At 55.6% G+C, this 20,315-nt stretch overlaps 1 protein-coding gene across 2 annotated transcripts in view; it reads left to right on the forward strand.

Moving 5' to 3' along the window:
• RGMA (repulsive guidance molecule BMP co-receptor a) overlaps positions 1-20,315 on the forward strand; it is a 50,951-nt gene that overhangs the window by 13,251 nt on the left and 17,385 nt on the right. The window contains exons 1-2 of one of the 2 annotated variants that reach the window (XR_007453924.1): positions 5,141-5,222; positions 10,642-13,367. Coding sequence is in view for 1 of the 2 variants with exons in the window: in XM_049614053.1 (XP_049470010.1) it covers positions 5,107-5,222 (116 nt within the window). In the remaining variant the exon portion in view is untranslated. Of the gene's footprint in view, positions 1-5,106; positions 5,223-10,641; positions 13,368-20,315 lie in introns of those variants that run through there. The other variant, XM_049614053.1, reaches the window with a different exon arrangement.

The raw sequence follows: 20,315 nt of genomic DNA on the forward strand, positions 1-20,315 counted from the left end.
TTTTTCAACGTTTTTTATTTATTTTTGGGACAGAGAGAGACAGAGCACGAACGGGGGAGGGGCAGAGAGAGAGGGAGACACAGAATCGGAAGCAGGCTCCAGGCTCCGAGCCATCAGCCCAGAGCCTGACGCGGGGCTCGAACTCACGGACCGCGAGATCGTGACCTGGCTGAAGTCGGACGCTTAACCGACTGCGCCACCCAGGCGCCCCAGTGTTTATTTACTTTGAGAGAGAAAGAGAGCGTGAGTGGGGGAGAGGCAGAGAGAGAGGGAGACACAGAATCCAAAGCAGACTCCAGGCTCTGAGCTGTCAGCACAGAGCCTGAAGCAGGGCTTGAACCCATGAACCGTGAGGTCATGACCTGAGCCAAAGCCAGACACTTGACTGTTTAACCGACTGGGCCACCCAGGCGCCCCTTTAATATGCATATTCTTAATGCAACACACCAGCTCCGGCTGCTCAGCACCATTACAGAGAGAGTGAACAAGGTCTAGCTCATCAAACCCCAGACCCACGGGAGCCCTTGAAGTCTGAAATAGGAACTTGAGATTAAGTTTTATTTCGATTAAAGAGGAGTGGGTCCCCCCCTCAGTTGTAGGCAAAACCAACCGAGCTCCTCAAGACTTGGTATAAGCAAAATCTGTTCAAAGGTTGGGGGTGGAGGCAATGGGAGTAGACCCAAGAAGTTCTTCCAGTAAACGAATGAGTTGGGAGCTATTGACGACATATCCCTGGGCTTGTGAGGTTGGTGAAAATACTTCTTGGGACCAGTGCTGGGCCATCAGCTTCCTCCTTGTTACGAGTCTGTGCACACAAGTGAGAGAAACCTAAATCAAACCAGTTTCGGCAAAATGAGGAACTCTCTCGTCTCCCGTAGCCGGACCAGGGAGGAGGAGCTACAGGGAGAGTGGCATGGGGAGCCCTGAAAATCTCCAACCGTCCCAGAAAAGCTCACCAGATAAAATGCGATTTTAGTAAAAACAGCACGCTAACTCTGCAGACACATCCTCCACCTGCAACACTCATCAACACTGGCCTTCACATCAGATTGCTACCCGCAGACTCATCATGTAGGGATCAGAGACCAGGATGCAGCTCCCCCATAGCAACAGTCTCAGGACAGATTCTGATTGGTCAGCTTGGGTCATGTGCCAGTCACCACTTTATTGAAAGTACTTGTTAGGTTCTCTGCCTTGCCTTGCCTTTAAATCCAAGAGGATAAACTGATCGACTCAGCCTGAGTATTAATGTGCACCCAGGGTTGATGAAGCGTGATGCAACTTACAAACCTAGCGAATCCCTACACATGAGTCACCTGGGAGAGCTCATTAAAAATGCTGATGCCCAGGCTGTACTCAGGGATGCAGATTCAGCTGCTCTGGAATGGGTCCTGGGCAGTGGTACTGGTTAGCCCCCACAGTGGTCTCCCAAAAGAATATGTCTCTCCTCTTCTTGAGGCCTCAGGTGGGGCTTCCAGCTGCGATAAACATGGACACCCTCTCAGAGCCTGTGCTGTCCATTCTCGAGCTTTCTCAGGCTCCTGTTCTGTCTTTCTGCAGCCTAGTCTCCTCCTACAGCCATCCTCAAGCTTTCCAGCCCCTCAGGCAGGCCACACCTTGGTACATGTTATACTGAATGTTCCTTCCGCCTGGAATCCTTGCCCTGCCCCCCCTCCTTCGCCCACCATCTCCCCCGGCACTCTCCCACACTGGGAGAAACTTCCCTCCCCACCCTGCACCTGGGTCTGGGCTGGAGGCCCCTGGCGCCTGTGTTCTGTGTCTCTGCTGTCAGAGTCTGTGTTATGCTTTATTGAAAGTGATTGTTAAGTTATCTGTCTAGCCTTGACTTTAAGCCCAGTGCGGACTTGCATCACTGGAATTAATGGCACATAGAGCACATCAGGCATGGGCTTGGTGTGTTCCACCCTACAGTTTATTAGCCAATAATTGGGTGAGTACTTAACTGCACTCAGCCTCAGTTTCCCCATCTGCAAAATGAGGATGACACTAGAACGTACCTTCGCTTTAAGTGTCTAGAAATGTAAAGTACTTAGCCATCCCTGGACATAATGTGACAGCACAGGGACACCTTGGCCATAGTTGCTGTCATTCTTACTAAAAATGAATCCTTCAAGACAACTCATAGGACACACCATCTTTTTGGTAAAGCCTTCCCCGGGCGGTTGGCCGATCATCCCTCACCTTCCTCTATCGTCCGTTTCTACCAGCGATTCAAAGATAGGAGCTGTCTTATTTCTTTAGCCCACAGGGACTGGCATGCAGTAGTCCTGAGTATATATTTATTGACTGATGACTCAGACCCTGGATTTGGGAACACCCTGTCCGTACCCAGAGGCAGGGAAAGCTAGAGTCCCTGACACCCCTCACTCCTGGGAGGCATTAGCCTTATTCAGAACCTTGCCTTTTCCGAAGCCCCGTGCCCCTCCCCCCACAGCCCCACTGCCTGGACCATGGGGCCATGAGGCCCCAGTGCTGGGGCCTCCACAGCTAGGGCTGGGGAACAGGGAGCAAGAGCCATGCAAGGGAAAATCTCTAACCCGAAGCCCAGAGAACAACCTAGGGGAGAACCCATAAGTAGTCAGACTCTATAATGGGAACTGTCTGTATGAAGTCAGCTACACTTTGAGTTAAGTCCATTTCTGTGGCGAATGAAGTGCTGAGTTCCTTAACCCAGTGGTTTAGGGATTTCTTATTGCAAAGACCTGGGGAGTTGTCAATAAGCTGGTTGGTTTGGCCAGTACAGACAGATTGTTCCAGGTCAGCAAAACCCCATACTGCTCTACTGGGGGCTGGATTTCTCTTGATAGTCTAAACTATGTAAAAGCCAAATCTCCACTTCGGTGATGTCCAAAATCAGCCTCACACATCTCTCCTCGTGAGGGGGAAAAGAAGTCCTTTGCGTCCCTTTCCCAAATTATTTGCTTACGTCATAAGAATTGGATGTCCTCACAAGATGGCGGCCAGTCTTGGAGCAGGAACTGCGGGGAGTTCCCAGTGCCTCTCCCAGACTGTATTCAGTTGCAGCCGCTGGGTGACAATATTATCAGCCTGCCCCTTACAGACAAAGAAATTGAGGTGTAGAGGCTCCAAGTCCTGCTTCCAAAGGTCTACCCTCAGGCCAGGACCGTGTTGGAAAGGCCTGCGTTGAGGTCTTCTGAAGGCTGCACAGCCTATCTGCCACTGGAGATGTTGCCACAGCAGCTGCGATGAATTCACTGCTGGGGATGGCTGACGGATCCCTTCTCTCTCATTAGTGAGAAGCTTTAGAACTAACCGTGAAAGGCACAATCCAGCAAACGGTGTTCATTGATGGACCTCAAAGGTGCCTCTGTGCCGTCTGGCTCCGTGCCTGCCCCCGTGTGCCAATGTTATCCTACCATTCTGTGGACTGAATCCTTAGGTCTGGCCCAAGGACAGGCCCCGCTGGAGAGGAATGCCATCAGAGCCCTGGATCGTGAGGTTGCTGGGCTCTCACTGGGCAAAACTGCAGTAGTTTTGCAAATCAGGGCTTAAAGTGGACCCCAGTTTGGGGGAGCGATGGATAATTAGAGCCTGTTGGGCTGAGAGCTAACTATTTGGGGGAAAAGCCGCGGCACTATAACGTTAAAGGTGAGCAGTACCTTCGTGGCATTTGGAAATGCCAAGGAAAGACAGCTTCCTTTTGCCCCATGACATACCTGGCTGAGAGACCTCAGTCCCCTTTCTTACCTGGTCTGCAGATCCCAGATTCAGAAGCACTTCTGCTTGGCGTGGGACCTCAGGGACTTAGGGCTTTCTTCCCCTTGCCCAAAGCTTGCTCCTCCAGACCTGCCCTCCTGGCAGGCAGCGCCCCAAGCAGCCCTGCAGCCTGTGTGGCCGTCTGCGAGTAAGGACTGCGATAGTGCTTAAGGGAAACATCAGAATTGGATAAAAATTCAGATTTTTTTTTCCCCCTCAAAGAACCAGATGAGTAGGCTTGGAGGAGAGGTGAGGGGGGGCCACGGGGGGAATTGGTTCGACTCAAAACACTTGCTCTGGCCTATTTGTGTTCCGTCCAAAAGATGTTTCCCAGGGAAGGTTGCCAGTCGCTTAAATATCCCAACCAGAGGCAGAAGAGCCTCAGGTCCTAGGGAACCTTGGGGAGGAGACATATTTCTCCTGGAAAAATAAGCGACCGAGTTAAGGGAAGTCACCACCCTGATGCCCTCCCAGGAGCGGCCTTGGTGGCCTTGCCCTGGCAACCCCAGGCGGCTGGGCCCTGTGCACCGCGGGGACCGCAGTATCCACACCTCCTCCGGGGTGGCAGCCGTCCTGCCGCCTCCGTCAGGCTCGAAGGCCCCCAACTCTGGAGTGCAGCCAGGGCAAGTACTGGCGAGGCAGCGAGGTGCTAGAAGGGGATGCCGGAGGCCCTGAGCCCAGGCCGGGTGGGTGGCCCGGCGGGATCTGGGAGGGAGCCGCGAGGTGCGTTAGTGGCTGAGACCCAGCGGGCCATCCCGGACACCCTCGGATTTTTCGGCCCCCTGCATGGGGGACCCATCTGAGTAGAACAATGAACCAGGGGGTGTCAGTGGCGGCTTCTGGACGCGGTCTGGTTGGAAACGGGGTCCTGGGGTTTGGCTGCAAGCGCAGTGTCTACCCGAGTTGGATATTTACAGGTTGGATGGGGGAGGGGGGCTCTCGGCAGGCGGTCCGGAGGCTGGGCCTCTTCGGCCTGGGCTGCCGCTGGGGTCGGGGAGCCGGGGCGCTCCCTGCGCCCCCGGGCCCGGGTTCCCGAGCTCCCCGCGACCAGCGTCGGAGCCCCGCCGCCTCGGTCCCCGCCCAGCCTGCCCCCCACCCCACCCCACCCCTCACGCGCCGCGCTGAAACCCGAGCTCGAGGGGGCGGGCCGCGCGGCGGCTGGGGCGGCGGGGCCGCGCCGACATTGGAGGGGACCCGGGGGAAGGGAGGGCGAGGGAGGGGCGCGCGGGGAGGGGGGGGCGCGCCGGGCGCCCGCGGCCGAGGGGGACCGAGCCTCCCGGCTCGCTGCTCCCGCCGGCGGAGCGAGGCTGCCCTTTCTCCGCAGCGTGATTGATTTTCCTCTTCTTTTCTTCTAAACTCTTCTTCCAGGGAGAGGCTAGTGGTAACAGGCCGAGCTGGATGGATGGGTATGGGGAGAGGGGCAGGACGTTCAGCCCTGGGATTCTGGCCGACCCTCGCCTTCCTTCTCTGCAGCTTCCCCGCAGGTAAGGCACTGCCCCCGGCGCGAGGATGGCCGGCCGGGCCCGCTCCCCGGGCCTCGTCGCTGCGCTCGGCCCCGCGTCCGGGAGCCAGTGGAACTGAAATCCGCCGGCGCCCCCTGGACCCCCGCCTCCCGTCTCCACTGGTCTTTGTTTCCCCCGCGCCCCGCCGAGGGCGCGATGCACCCCCGAGGGGACCGAGGAGGTGGCAGGCCCCCGCCCCGGCTGCAGTGAGAGGGAGCCGGGAGGTCGCAGAGGCCGGGGGCGTCTCCCTCCTTGCGGGAGAGGGGGTGCCGGGGACGCGCCCCTTAGGGGCCCCGAAGGAGGGGTGGGGTGGGCTGGGGAGCACCGACTCGCAGCAGGGGGCACTTTCTCCCGCTGCTCGCCCACCAGTGTGCAGACCTGCCGTGTGCCCAGGGGTGGAGCCGGGGCCGCCCTGGAGGTCCCAGGCGAGTCCCCGGCCGCCCCCTCCTCCGGGACGCCGTCCCGCCCCCACGCGCCGGCCCACGCGGGGATGCCCACGGCCTGGGCTCCCGCGAGCCCGGGTTCCTGTTTGATAACATTCCGCGTCGCCCCCTGTTTGTTTTTATTGTGTCAGAAAGGGAGAGAATTTCAGAATTAAAGCTGAAAAAGCCATCTGTTTCCAATGAATCCCCCATAGTTTTTCACAATGTTTTTGGCAGATCGCTGCTTTCAAATTCCTCCGAGCCCGGACCTCTTGTTTTTGTTGGGGGAAGGGAGACCAACTCCACAGAGAAGCATTTGTTCCTTCCCAAACGCTCCAGTTTCTTTACTTTTTTTCCCTCCCCCCCTTTCGGGGGGAGGGGGAAGGCACGAAACTTAAATCCCCGGTCTGTTTTCTTTATAATGTTTCATAAAACTTTATTTCATTTTGGCCATATGCTACTCACAGCCTGGAAACGCCAGTTAAACCCTTTATACCCACTTTTCTCTTGCTAAAAATACAAATAAACCCAGTGTCACGGGCCAAATGGCCCCCCTTGCAAGGCGGGATCTGCCGGCCGCGTCCATCGTGTTGCGGGGCGCAGAGGTGTCTTTTCGGCCCCGACGCGGATCCGCAGCCCCGCGCACCACCGAGCTCTTTGCAAGAAAGGATTTCAGTTAGCCTGGGATTGGGTTGTTTTGTTTTGCTTCCCAGCCAACTGGGTTTCAGGAACTGGCGGAACTGGGCAGTCCGGGCTCGGCCTGGCTGCAAGCTGGGGCTGCGGGCGCGCGGGCGGGCTGGCGGACCGTGCTGGCAGCGGTAAGGGCCAAAGGATCAGTTTACCTTCTCGCCCCAGCCCCGCTTCGGGGCCTCCCGCGCCAACCCAATCCAGCGCGCCCAGCTCACTCAGCAGCAGCCCGCGCCCCAAGGGCGTCCCGGACAGCCTCAACCTGCTCCCAGCTGTGGATTCCACCGGGGAGGCCCCGGCTGAGGACAAGATGGGGGGTGTCAGTTGCCCCAAAGGGCCCCCGCCCCGGTATATTAACACCTCTGTAGTGAGTCCAGCAGCCAGGTGGCCTACTCCTTCTTCACACACACACACCTTTTAAAAGGCAGTTTCCCCATGCACAGAAAGGTTTTGCTGAAAGGCTGATTTGGTTCCCTTACCAAAACTGAAAAAATAAATAAATAAATAAATAAATAAATAAATAAATAGGACCGTCATCTTTAAAAAGAAATCCACCTTCTGGAGAAGCAGGACTTTGCAATGCGTGTGCATCTCGGTTTGGTCCAGATAAAGATCCAGCCCGTTGGAAGTTTTATCAGATGGGTTGATAAATAGCTTTTGTCCCTTGGCTGCCTTGGGGGATGTGATCTCAGCTCCGAGCTGAAATTGAGAAGGGGGGCTTAGAGGCCCTTAAAACAACACCTTCCCGCTCTTAAAGGGGCAGCACTTGTTAACTTCTTGAATTGGGGAGAGGAAAGGGAGGGCTGGTGGGAGGTACTCAGGAGCCCGGCGGCTGCCAGCACCCCAGTGGTGGTGTTTTTGTTGCTGCTTTCACATCTCCAGCTCAAAACCTTTATTTTAAAGCATCCACCCCCCCCCCCCCCCGCCGCCCCCAGTCAGAGCAAAGCTGGTGGGTTATAGAATTCAGAATGCGAATTCCATCACTTTTGTTTCCTAGAAGCCCATTTCTTTTTTGGCTTCAAGGCTGGTAACTAAAACCTGGCAGATAGAACAGATAGCTGTTGCCCTGTCATGCCAGCTGGCTCCCGTTTCTTCTCATTTGAGGACTTGACAGCTGCCTTTAGTCAAAATTGCCCACCTTACTGAAAACAGCTTCCAGGCCTCCCCAAACCAAATGCACCGGGGGCTCCAAAAACTTGTATGATCAAGAAACCTGGGTCAGAAGACCGTTTCCTAAGTAAGAGATCAAATGGGTCATTTTCACAACGAAGAGATGGACTGTCCTCGTCTTTGACCCAAGGACAGAGGGACTGCTTTGGAAGAAAGTCAGAGACACTGCAGGTGTGGCAGAGGTCAGGGCAGGGAGGGCCTGGTGGGTGCTGGGGAAAACACGAAGCCTTGGCCAGTGCAGGTACAGAGACCCCCAGGGGCCCTGCGTGCTGCCCACTGAAGGCAGGTGGAATCCAGCTCGAGCAGCCACGTGAAAGCATAGGCTTGTTCAGGGCTGGTGAACTTGAATGACTGCCAGGAGTAAACCCATAGGAGTGCAACTCAAATTGGACGTAGTTATGTGGAGAAAGATGCCTTCACCTCCGTGGACTGAGAGGGTTTGTGTCTTTTGAGAGTGTTCACGTGGACTTACCCAGTGGGTATGACATACCTGCTGTGTTCCAGACTCAGTGACGGCAGTCGGGGCCCTCCTCCATGCAGGGCCGGCAGAACCCCCAACTCCTAAAGGGTGAGGGGTCTGCAGTGTCCCTAGGGCGCTAAGGGCGTGCGCTTGGACGATGCCGTGCCCACAGTGGATGGACCGGTGGCCTCATCTAGCTGGGGCAAGGAGTGGGGCGGGAAGGAGGAGGCCCAAAAAAAGGCTTCTCAGGAGGAATCTTCCACAAATAACAGCTTGTTCAAGACCCAATTAATAGATCCTTCTTATTCTTAGACTTTGAAAGCTTTGTGACTTAATACAACAGATTTTTTTTTTTAATTTTTGAATGTTAATTTTTGAGAGAGAGAGCACACACAAGCAGGGGAGGGGCAGAAAGAGAGGGAGACATAGAATCCAAAGCAGGCTCCAGAGCGGTCAGCACAGAGCCTAACGCAGGGCTCGAACCCAGGAACACTAGATCATGACCTGAGCCACAGTCGGACGCTTAACCCTCTGAGCCACCCAGGCGCCCCTCAGATTTCCAAGAGAAACCCATCAAAGACCTATGTTGTAGATACGCTGGCATGCTTCCCGTTAATTTCATGTGGCTGCTGTACTCCCAGCACAGTGGTTCCTAAAGTGTGGTTCCTCCCCCAGCAGCATCAGCCTCCCCTGGGAGGCTCCTCCTCCCCAGACTCACTGAAGCCATGCTCCGGGGGTGGGACCCTGGTTCTGTACTTCACCAGGCCCGCTAGGGGGTTCTGATGCACACTCAGGTGTGAGGGCTGCTGTTGCTAAGAATTATTGCCCCGCGGCCTTTCTCTTTCCCTCGTTGCTTTCCCTTTTCAATTGCACCTGTCCCAGAAATGTTAATCCTCAGGGGAGAAACTCCAGCTTGGGGAGACCAAGTCTCTCTGCTATGTCCAAGTGCATCTCTGTCATTATGGAGATGAGAATAGGTCCGCCAGAGCAGCTGTTCAGAAATGTGCAAGCAAGTCAATTTGCGTACCACATTTTTGTCTTCCCAGTGGGACTTCGTGTCCCAAAGGCAGAGAATAAAGTGATGTCTGGTTGCAAGAGCCAGATGACAGCTGAGCCAGCTAGCAGCTAAGGGGTCTGCAGGGAAGAGCGTTGGCTTCCAGGCAGAGTGAGACGGAGAGTCCTATGGACCATTTGCCCCCTCACCCCTGAGGTGAGGAGGTGGTCTTATGGTTGAAGAAGGGAAGCCTGCCTGCAGGGTTCCAGTCATTGCTAGCGATCGCCCCCATCTCAGAGGACAGGTGGGGACAGGCTCAGATAAGGATGCTCCGGGAGGTGGGGAAGACGGGGCCTCAGGACCCTGTGGAGGTAAGAGGATGGGGTGGGACCATTTTATGTGTTGGGGGCGACGTGTGGTTCCTGTGCCAAACCCTCTCTTGAGTGAAATGTGCAAGGCCCTAGACAGAACTGGGCTGAGAACCCCAGCTTTGTGCTCTGGTTGAGTGGTTAGCTACCGTGCTGTTTTCCCACTTGGCTGAATTCAACATGCCTAAAACTGCAGGTGCTGTTTCTTCTAGGGCGACCAGCTCATCTAGTATCTCCCCTGGACTCTTAGAGGTTTAAAGCTGAAAGTCCCGAGTCCTTAGCCACCCTCTCAGTCCTAGGCACACCAAGATGGTTGGTCACCCTCCACTCCTCTCCCACCTGCCCCCCGAGACTAGTGCCTGGTTTGAGTCCATTAAGGAGCCCGCTGCCCAGAACGGTGAAGCCCTGAATGTCCGGTGGGCCTCTCCATTCAGTGCAGTTGCTTGGGGCTGGGCCTCCTTCCTCCACCTTTTCCTGCCTGTTCCCATTGTCACCTTGCTACAAACAGCTGACCAGCCCTAGGACCTTCCTCTGGGCACCCCCCCCCCCAAACCCTCCTTTTAGAACAAAAGTCCTGCTCAGGAACTCATCCCTCCTCGTAGCCCTCTAAAGCATCCAAAAGGGAGGACCCTCTGATTTCTGGCCCCACACTTTTCCCGGGCCTCATTTGCATGGCTTCTGGAACATCCCGAGGCTCCAGGTCACCCCTGCCTGCCCCCCTACTCCACCACCACCCACCCGCCTTCCCAGGCCTTCCTTGCCCAATGCCGCTGCCCACCTAATCGAGGCCCAAGTTCAGTGCTGTCTGTTGGGGTCCAGTGCCATCCCTCCAATGACCTAGACACCTGTCCCCTTGGCTGCAGACACCTGTGCTTCCTCCCAGTTTCGCTGCTTTGCAGGTCTTGGGGTTTTGCTCTCTTCCAAATCACCAGTTCTGTCTATAAGGGCAGAACCGCATTTTCTGTTCCTTTATCCCCTTCTTTCTGGACACACTGAACACACCCAGCAGCATCCTGGGAATTGGAGGGCCCTTGGGTCTTTTTGCATTTCTGTTATGTGTGTTTTCTCAAGAGACAGAGACCACAGGCTTTTTTTCCCCCAGATTCCCCAACCTTTTTTCTAAAATAATTTTTTCAGGGTTATAAAAGCAATACTCGTTTTCAAAGCTAAAAACCATAAAGGGCAAATAAGTACGTGAGAATAACCCAAACGCCGACCTCCCACAGACAACCTATCACATCACTACTTAAGATTATGAACATCCTTTGAGACGTAATACCTTCTACTGTTCTCTCCAAAGTATGATCGTTTGAAGGAGGACAATCATTTTTAAAGCTCTCCTCGTTTATTGAGCGGCCACAGTATCCTGGGCACTCCGCCAAATGCTTTGAGTACAACACCTCGCGAGATCACCACACCTTCCTCACGGAAGAGAAAGTACCGAAGAGGAAACAGAGGGTCACAGAGGTTGCCTGACATTACACAGCTAGCCGGTGACCAAGCCGGGAGTGGAACACAGACCCCCGACCCTTTTCCGTATCCCATATTGTGAATAAACATACTCCTTAGATTTGCTTCGGAACATATTCGAGTTTGTGCTGTGCAGCATATAAGGCTTCAAGGTGGCGGAGGGAAATAAGACCCCAAATTTGGAGGTATTAGATAGCAGAGTGAAAAGCTGACCACGGATTCTGTGGACCTAGCAGTTTTTGGGGGTGTTTTTTGTTTTTTGTTTTTTGTTTTTTTTGCCTCCTCCCAAAGGCCCTCTCTGCTGCCTGTCTGTCCTGGCTTAACATCTCAAAGAAGATGCCACCCAGCCATAGGTCAGGCAAAGAAGTTGGCAAGGGCTGTCATTGTGCAAATTTTCCCAAGTCAGATTTATGTCTTTTGGGTTTTGCTTATTTATTCATTTCATGCACCATTTCACCCGAGCAGTCGAAATACCGAGACGCCTATTAAAGTGATCCGTCTGCACCCAGGTCCCCGCAGAAAGGAGCCCATTATTGGTCCGCATGCTAAGGAATGTCCCATGAACACAGGCTCACACACGTGTGCGCCAGCCGGGCGTGTGCCCAGCTGGCATGCATTTGCCCTCCCACTGCATGAGGAAGGTGGAGGAGGGAGGCCCGCCTGCGGATGGCGGTGAGGGAGAAAAAGCCACTTCAAATGAATCTGGATGTGGAGCGGCCAAGCAGATGAGCCGAGGGTTGCTGGAGGCAGAGCCAGGATGGAAAATTATCATTTCTAGAGCCAGCCCTGGACTCGGGAAAAGGGGTTATGCCTCCAAGCGGGAAGAACACACTGCTCACCTGAAAGCTTCATTGATATCTGGAAAGTGATGTCTTTGCCCGTAACCACTCTGCTGGTGGAACCTGGAGTAGCTTCGTTCTGTGCCCTAAGACAAGATGGTACTGGCCTGGAATCTCGCGCCCGGCTCAGCCCTTGGTCATCATGGGTCCCTCTTTTAAGTTTTTGTTGTCATTGTTGTTTATTTTGCGAGAGAAAGAAGGAGACAGACGATCCCAAGCAGGCTCCACGGTGCCAGTGCCAAGCCCCAGGTGGGGCTCGAACCCACGAACCATGAGATACCCACAAACCTGAGCCGTAATCAAGAGTCAGACACTTAACCAACTGAGCCACCCAGGCGCCCCCATCAGGGCCCCCTTTTACCCAGAAGCCCTCAGCCACCTGATTTGACAGGCCTGCTTGTGGCCTTGGTGAACACAGGTGCTTCTGAATGTCCTGTCTGCCATTGATCTGGTTCCATGTGGCCCCAGTGGGAGTCGGGGGAGGGTGCCCAGTTTGGAAAGCTGCAGTGTGCCCTTTTCCTTGGTACTCGGTGTGGTTTCTTGTAGCAACTTGGCGTGTGTGATGGCTGGGGCAGAGCAGCCCTGGCAGAGTGTGACAAGTGTGACAAGGGGCAGTGCCTCCTGCCTCAGCTCAGTAGGTGGCATTCGGCCACCTCTTCCCACACTGGACAGTGAGTTAACCCCCAGCTCCCTGGCCTCCCCACCTCCCCTTCCTAGAGCAGTCGAGACTCTCTGAGAACCTCCCTCTTGCCTGCTTCTTTATCCTGTAGGCCAGTTCCCGGACAACGGGGTTTCCGGAAAAGTCCCAGCACCTTTGAGGGACTCACAGGCTAGGCCGGTTCCCCCCAGACCACCTTGGGCTGCATAGGGAGGAATGCTTTTTAGGAAGGATGATCACTTCCGACTTCGTGCAGGTTAAGTAAGGTGAATTCTGCTGTAGCTGACAAAATCTTCAGTCTGTCACCTGGCTGTGTTCCTGTAGGAATCTGATGTCAAACACCTGGCACCAGGAGCGGTTCCTGTGGGAGTGACATGAACAGGCAGCTTTAGACGTCTCTCTCTTTAAAAAAACAAAGTAAAACATTTATTTATATTTGGGAGAGCGCCTGTGGGGGAGGGGCAGAGAGAGGGAGACAGAGGAACCAAAGCTGATGTAGGACTCAGACTCACAAACTGCAAGATCATGCCCTGAGCGGAAGTCGGACTCTCGATTGACCCACCGAGCCACCCAGCTGCCCAGCTTTAGGCATCTCTTAACTCAGGAAGACTCCAGAATACCGCCCAGGCCAGAGTTTGCCACATGTTGGCACTAGATCTGATCGCATCCCCCTCCTTGATTCCCCCAAGAGGGTGGGGAGTGGCCAACTGTCCCCATGCTGAGTGCAGGCAGGCTGGCGCTCCTGGTTTGGTGCTGCCCTCCCCTCCTCCTTCAGGACCCCCTGTCACAGCTTGATGACAAGAGAGGGGAGCCCCAGGGCCTCTGCTGTCCAGGATGGATGTGAGACAGGCCGTGGGGACAGGAACAGGAGGTGTCGGGCTTCAGTGCTGACCTTGGCACAGAGGTTGATCAGTGACTGCTCATTCTGCTTCTGCTTCTGCTCATTCTGTGCTCTGCCTGCTTCTACCCGGACTAAAGCCACCACCTCCTAAAATAGGATTGTGATCATGCCATGCACTTCCTGGAAATTATCGCGGGGCTCCCTACCATCAACTGCATCTAGTCTGAAATCCTTAGGCTGGTAGGTCAGGGTCCAGTCAGGACAACAAAACCGCATGGGGTATTTCCATGGAGGGACCTTAATGTAGGGGATTGTTGGGCGTTTGTGGGAGCACCGGAAAGGCCACCGGGGACCACGGAGGAACACACACATTGTAGGAAGCGGCTTCGCTTGGGAGGCAAAAGGAAGAGAGAAGCTGGGGGCCAGGTCTCTAGAGGAGGGTACTTTGAAAGCACAGTGATGGAAACAGCCTGGGGACAGCGCCCCCTCGTGGTGGAGTCTAACAGAGCTGGGGGACGAGAGGAAAGGGGTTTGAAGTCCCTCCGGTCCCCCCCCCCCACCCACCTCCCCACAGCGGAGGAAAGCACTTTGGAGCTGAGCGACATTGGCTACCAGCATGCAAGCAGCGTGTCCCCTCCAGCCAACCTCAGCTGTTTCGGAGGCCCCTGTGCTTCCGCATCTCTGTCTCGCCTCAGCTGGCAAATCCCACTGGCCCTCCGAGACCTGGCTGAACTGCCCCTGGTCCCCTCTCGTGCCTCCACCCTTACATCTTCCTTGTGACTCAGTATTCGGATGCAACGTGTTGGCTTCGCATTCTAGAAGTTTGATAGCTGTCTCCACCTGAGCAGAGAAACCACCTGAGGCTTGTTGCAGGAACAGCATGAAGCCCAGGGTAGGGTCTAGAACTTCCAGCAAGTAAATGACTCCAGGCAGGCAGGTGCCATGCCAGCCACAGAGTGGGACAGAACCAACTTGACCGTGGGGCGTGTGTTCAAAACGAGCCTTACCCCTTTAAGAGGAGGCAGGTTTCCCCCTTTCCCGGCTCACCCCGCTCCTCCTCCTGCACAGCAACTGAAACCTGATCTAATCCCTTTGCACGCGGGTAATTTATTGGTCTATTGGGCTTTTCTTGGTGGCAAATTGCATTGTCTTTATTCCTGGGTTCGGGCCTCGGAGCGGCTCGCCGCATTCCTGAGACTCGCTTCTCAGGGCGATCCTTCACACCCCCTCGGTGCACAGTGAAATAAGTTTTATTGGGCTTCTTTGTTATGCAAACAGGGCGGTAATAATCAGGCTATTCTTCTGAAAGATTGGGCTTGATTAACAGTTCAAAGGAGGTCTCTGAAAGCAGCTAATGCCGCACTGATGCATAAATATTTCCCTCCCACCCGGGTAAGTGCAGCTGATACTCCGAGCTCCCAGCCCCCGTCTGTTTCTGAGAGGCACTGGGCCGCTAGTTAAAGGAAAGGAATTCAGTCGCGCAGGCTGTGAGGCTGTGAGGCTGTGATTTCTCTCGCTGGCACGTCTCCGTGCACAAAGGAGGAGGTCCGGAGCCGACCTCCCCAACAAGTGAAATGTTACATATGTGGGGTGTCGGGGCACGTGGAAGCCGCCAGCCTCCCCCGCAGACCTAGCAGAGCACTGGGTTGGGGGCTTTAAAAAGGCATCCAGTCGAGCGCCTGGGTGGCTCAGTCAGTTAAGCATCTGACTTCGACACACGTCATGATCTCAGGGTTTGTAGGCTCGAGCCCCGCATGGAGCTCCGTGCTGACAGCTCGGGGCCTGGAGCCTGCTTCGGATTCTGTGTCTCCTGTGTCTGCCCGTCCCCTGCTCGCTCACTCACTGTCTATCTCTTTCAGAAGGGAGTAAACTTAAAAAATAAATAAATAAAAAGGCATCAAATCTCCCAAGATGTTTTGAGAGTAGGGTGTGGAAAATGAGGGACCCCTACTCGCGGGGTCTGCGGGCAGGAGGGGGACACCTCAGCTGGGCCCTCCATGGATGACACAGACTGTTCAGTGAGGCCCACAGCAGCCAGGGGACACCCAGGGGAGCTGAGGGGCCATCTGCAAAATTTGCAGGGTGGTTAACATTTGAGGCTTTTCTGTGTGGCTCTAGAGGAGAGCTGAGGCCCCTCGGCCATCCCTGGAGGCAGATGCGGGTCCACAGCTGGAGCTGTCTAGCACAGGAGGGGCCAGCCCTGCCCTGGCAGATCTCTGGTGGTGGCGGAGGCCGGATGCCCACCGGGGAGGGATGTTACAGGGAGGGAGATTCCATGCTTCTGCCGTGGAGGCTGCCTGGAGGTGGAAACCAGTGACCAGTGACACTTGGTAGCCTCAGGCCCCGGGCTCTAAAACTCCGTGGGCACCTTGAGAAGCCAACATAGTTTGGTCACCAAGTGTTGAGTAGATAAAGTGATCTTGATTAAGTAGGTTGCACAAAGAGGCAAGGGATTCCAGCCCCAACTGCAGTTGGAGGCAGATGGGTCTGATGCTTGCCCGGGTGGCCGTCTGAGACCCAAGGGGCCACCCACCCTCTAGGCTTTGCCTACACCCCACCCTTAAAGCCAACACGCCCACCTCAGGGGCACTGGAGGGAGTTCAGGGGCTTCCTGTCATGAGTCCCAGCCAGCCACTGTCTTCGCCTCTGCATTCCCCTCGGTTCGTCCCCCACTAGCTCATCCTGAAGTTCTCAGTCTCCCGAGGCCTGGGTCAAACCCAGACAACGCAGATTGTGCTTCTAAGGAGCATAAAGTTCTTCTGTGCGGCACCTTTGCATTTCCCTGGGTGTCTGAGGTGGAGCCCCAGGTCCCAGAGGAGCCTTGCCCGAGGACTAGAGTGGCTAAGATAGAAATGAAATTCAGGAGAAATTCTTACTTCCCATCAGGTTCTTCCTCCCCTGGCTCTGTGCATATTGGCTGTCTTGGGTCCACCCAGGGGTAGCCAAAAGGGCCAGAAGGGTCCGCTCTGCCGCCTGCAGGAACCAGGCAGGGAGGGGGCAGCCAGGGCCTTCTCGTCACCCCAAAAGTGGCAAGGGGTGGCTCTCCCTGCAGAGCTGACCTCCCCTTCTGCCTGTGTGAGTTGCAAACACACTTTCCTCTCCTTGCTTCCTTCCTTGGATGTTCAGAGCAGAAACAAGTCCAAGGTTTCCTGCCTGGAACGAAGTCTCCTGCTTTTTTCTTTTCTTTTTTTTTAAGATACGGTACATAAAAATCAGTCCCTCTGTGGTTTCTTTGGCAGGTGACACTGTGGCTACAAGCTTTTCCTTTTGATGCTGGGCCAGATTACATCCAGGTCTCTGACCTGGGGTGGCCTTCAGCCCGTGATTTAGTGGAGTGGATACGGGGCGGCAGGATGACTCCAGCGAGGGGTCAAGGGCCCCTCAGCTCGCCACCCGTGGGGACCGTCCAGCTCTGGCATGCCTAAAGCCCTTCTGTGACCCCCAGGAAATGACAGCTCATGCATGACCACTTGAGGCAGACAGGCCCAGGAGAGCTGGGTTACTGCCTGGAGATAAGGCAGAGGGGCACGGGAGCCCCCGACCTTGGTCCCGGGCAGTCACTGACCCCCCAACCCTGAGCTATAGCTCCTCCATCTATGGTGGGAGGTACTTGGACTTGCCCTTAAACTATCAGGAAGGTGTGAAAGGCTGGCTCAGAGTCCCCCAAGGGTTTGGGGCAGCCAAGGAAACCCAGCAATTGGCAGGGGGATCATTTTGCATTAGGACTTGCTCCTGGTATCTCCATGCAGGCCTTTCTGCAGGGAAGGGATGCCATCCACTTGGAGGGTGGTCACTGCCCTGGGAACAGACAGGTAGCGATGACTGTGTGTCAGGAACTGGGCGTGGTCAAAGAAAACACATCTTGCTTTTGGGGATTTCAGGACCTGGATCATTCTTGGCTGGTGTCCCAAGAAAGGTATGGCAAACGCACTTTGAAAAGCATAGAAGGAGGGGCGCCTGGGTGGTTCGGTCGTTTAAGCATCCAACTTTGGCTCAGGTCATGATCTCACAGTTTGTAGGTTCAAGCCCCGCATCCAGCTTTGTGCTGACAGCTCGGAGCCTGGAGCCTGCTTCAGATTCTGTGTCTCCCTCTCTCTCTGCCCCTTGCCTATTCACATACTCTCTCTCTCTCTCTCTCTCTCTCTCAGGTAAATAAACATTAAAAAAAAATTTTAAGAAAGAAAGAAAGGCATAGAAAGAGCCCCAAAGCCTGTGGCGGTGTGAGCCACATGTATGTGCGTCTATCAAATGAGGATAAAATTCCTGCCCGTTGATTCAGAATAGCAGTGAGGGCCTGGCCTTCAAGCAATTTGTAGTCTGCACAGGTTCAGGAAGTCCGGGCGTTATTACCATTATTTCTTTCTTGGAGGTGAGGCTCTGCCTGTGTGTCCACCCCTAGCTCGACCCACGGGTGCACCGCCCCTGCGCGCTCAACCCCCGGAAGGGCAGAACCTCCTCTTTATTGTCTTTGTGGCCTCACAGCAAATGGGCTCAGCCTGGTGTGTGTGTGTGTGGGTGTGTGTGTGGGTGTGTGTGTGCGCGCGCGCGCAGGTACAGAAGGTGAAAGAGGAGGGGGAAGAGGCTGGGGGGCTCTATCAGAGCACCTGGGAAGAGGGGGCTATTTAATGCCTCTAGGACTCAGTTTGCCTGTCTGTGGAATGGGGATAACAGATCGTCCTAGGGCTGTCATAGGTGAACGGAGGTACGTGTACAATGCGTTGTACCTAGTAAGTGCTCAGTACACATTAGCTGTTAGGGAGACCTTAGCCTCCCCCACAAATTCTCATTTAACCAAAGTTAACACAAAGCTGCCTTCCACCAAGCTTCCTTCCAGTGTTCTCAGGGTTTGCTGCCGTCAGCTCCGCTGGTCCCTGAAGTGTATACTGATCGAGGCACTGATGCATGTCGGCAGCACAGAGAGCAGCGCCGTGTGGCCCCCGGCCACACAGCCACTGAGCTGCACAACTGCACGACTCGACCATGATCATCTGCCCCCAGGGCACATCCCCTGAAGCCCTCCCCACCACTACTGCCTCCCAAAGCGAGGGCCCCCGTTTCCAACTCGGCAGTGCCCAGTGACACAAAATCTGTCACAGACAGCTTGTTGACACTGACTTGACCCCGGTCTGGTCTCTGGATAGCGAAATTGCCAGGGCCTTCGTTTTTCTGTGTCTCACAGAACCCGAGGTCTGTGCGTTTGTTCATTAACAAGAGTAAAGGCGAACTTGTAGAAATTGTGCTTCGGGACCCAAAGTTTCTGATTGCGCCATCTCCCAGGAAATGGGTGGAAGAGGGATTGTGGGCGCCTTGGCAACAAGGGGGGAAGGGACTGTGGCAGGAGGAAGGGCCACACGTGGAGACTGGGTCACAGAGGCTGGCAGGACAGAGGGACGCCAGCAGGAGATGAGGGCTCGGTTCGTCTCTTCCTCCTGGATGCCCTCTCCACCTTCAAGAGCCAGGAGAGTCGTCCCAGCCTGGGTCACCCCTGCGACCACAGGTCCTTGTGAGGAGAAGGGACAATGGAATAGGTGAAGTGGAACCCACCTGATTTTTTGGCCCCTGGCCACGCGAACGTCTCCAGTGATCCTGGCTTCTGCAGGGGGGATGCCAGAGGGCCCAGGAAGGGGAGGAGAGATGGGGGGCAAGGCTTGCAGTTCTGGAGGCTGCAAGTCAGAGTGCCAGCGTGGTCGGGTTCTGGTGAGAGCTCTCTTCCTGGCTTGCAGACGGCCGCCTTCTCGCCATGTCCTCACGTGACAGTGTGTGCCTGTGCCCCCGTGTCTCTTCCTAGAAGGACCCTAATCCCATCATGGGGGCTGCACCTCACGACCTCTTCTGACCCTAATCATCCCCCAGAGGCCCATCACCCCCCATCCAAGTGCTGTCACACTGGGGTTGGGGCTTCAGCGAAGGAATTTGGGGCAAACACATTCAGTCCACAGCACCCTCGCTGGTGAGAGGTGGTGAGCAAGGTGTTGGTGAAGCTATCCTGGGTGCCCCCCTTGGGAAGTGTGGCGGCCAGGGAGGGGTAGAGGGAGGGATGCTCCAGCGCCCTTCCTGTCCCTTTCCTGTCCCCACCTGTGACTTCTAACCTCTTACCTCACGGTGGGGCGGGGGCAGTGTTTATCTCCCTCTGGGACCTTTGTCGGGGCCACTGGGTCCCAGGCAGATTCCGTGCATCCTGTTTAACCCTCAGCAGCTCTCTAAGGCGGTTGCTAGCCCCGATTCACAGATAAGGACACAGAGGTAGAGCCGATTTCCCACAACTACTGGCAGGGGACAGAGCGGGACTTTGAACCACTCTCCCTCCAGTGCCCACTGCCCACCACCCCATCTGGCCATTGTCACCCTCACACCTTTGCATTTCCGTCCTAGTCCCGGGTGATAGCATCGGGAACATTCTGTAGATGGCTGAGAATTGGGATGGGCAGCACTTAGGGGGAGGGAGGGGTTGGAGGAGTCCCAGGTCACCTCTGTGTGGACCCTGCCTCAGATGGAAGGCCTAGCTCCTGGGTGCAAGGGAAGCCCAAGAGTGACCTCAGGGTCGCCCCCTGCGGGTGGTGGGCAGAGCTGGCTCTTCAGAGGCGGGGTGGCCCTGTTCCCCTGCGGCTCTGGGAGGGGGAGGGGAGCAGGTGAAGGAGCCCTGCGGAGTTTGAACTGAGAGGTGAAAGGCCTGGTCTCCAAGGGCTGGGGGCCTGGGGTCGTCCAGGGCTGCTTAGGGTTTGCTCCTTGGGAGAACTGTCTCTTCTCTTTGCCCCCCTCTGCACCCCCCTCCCACCTGAAGGAAATGCCCCATTCACACACTCCAGACTGCCTGGTCTCCAGCGGGGTTCCAGCTTGGCCCTTCAGTGACCGTTTGAAAAGAAAATGGCCCAACTCTAAAGAAGAGTGGCCTGCGGACCAGCAGCACGGGCCTCCCTTGGGCCCCTGACACGTCGGGCCCGCGGAGGCCCTGCTGCCCCAGCCCAGGCCGTTGGGGTGCAAGGCGTCATCCCAGGAACGCTGCTCTGAACAGAGTAGTAAGGGCCACATCTGTGGTGACCCCAGAGCATGCAAGGGACTCCCTTTCGGGGCACCTCGGTAGGACTTCAGGCATGAACTCCAGACACACTGGAGAGCTCTGCAGCCGGGACCCTGCTCGGGGCCATTTTCAAGGCTGTGAAGATACG

Source organism: Panthera uncia (genome assembly GCF_023721935.1).
Source record: "Panthera uncia isolate 11264 chromosome B3 unlocalized genomic scaffold, Puncia_PCG_1.0 HiC_scaffold_1, whole genome shotgun sequence".
Classification (NCBI taxonomy): Eukaryota; Metazoa; Chordata; class Mammalia; order Carnivora; family Felidae; genus Panthera; species Panthera uncia.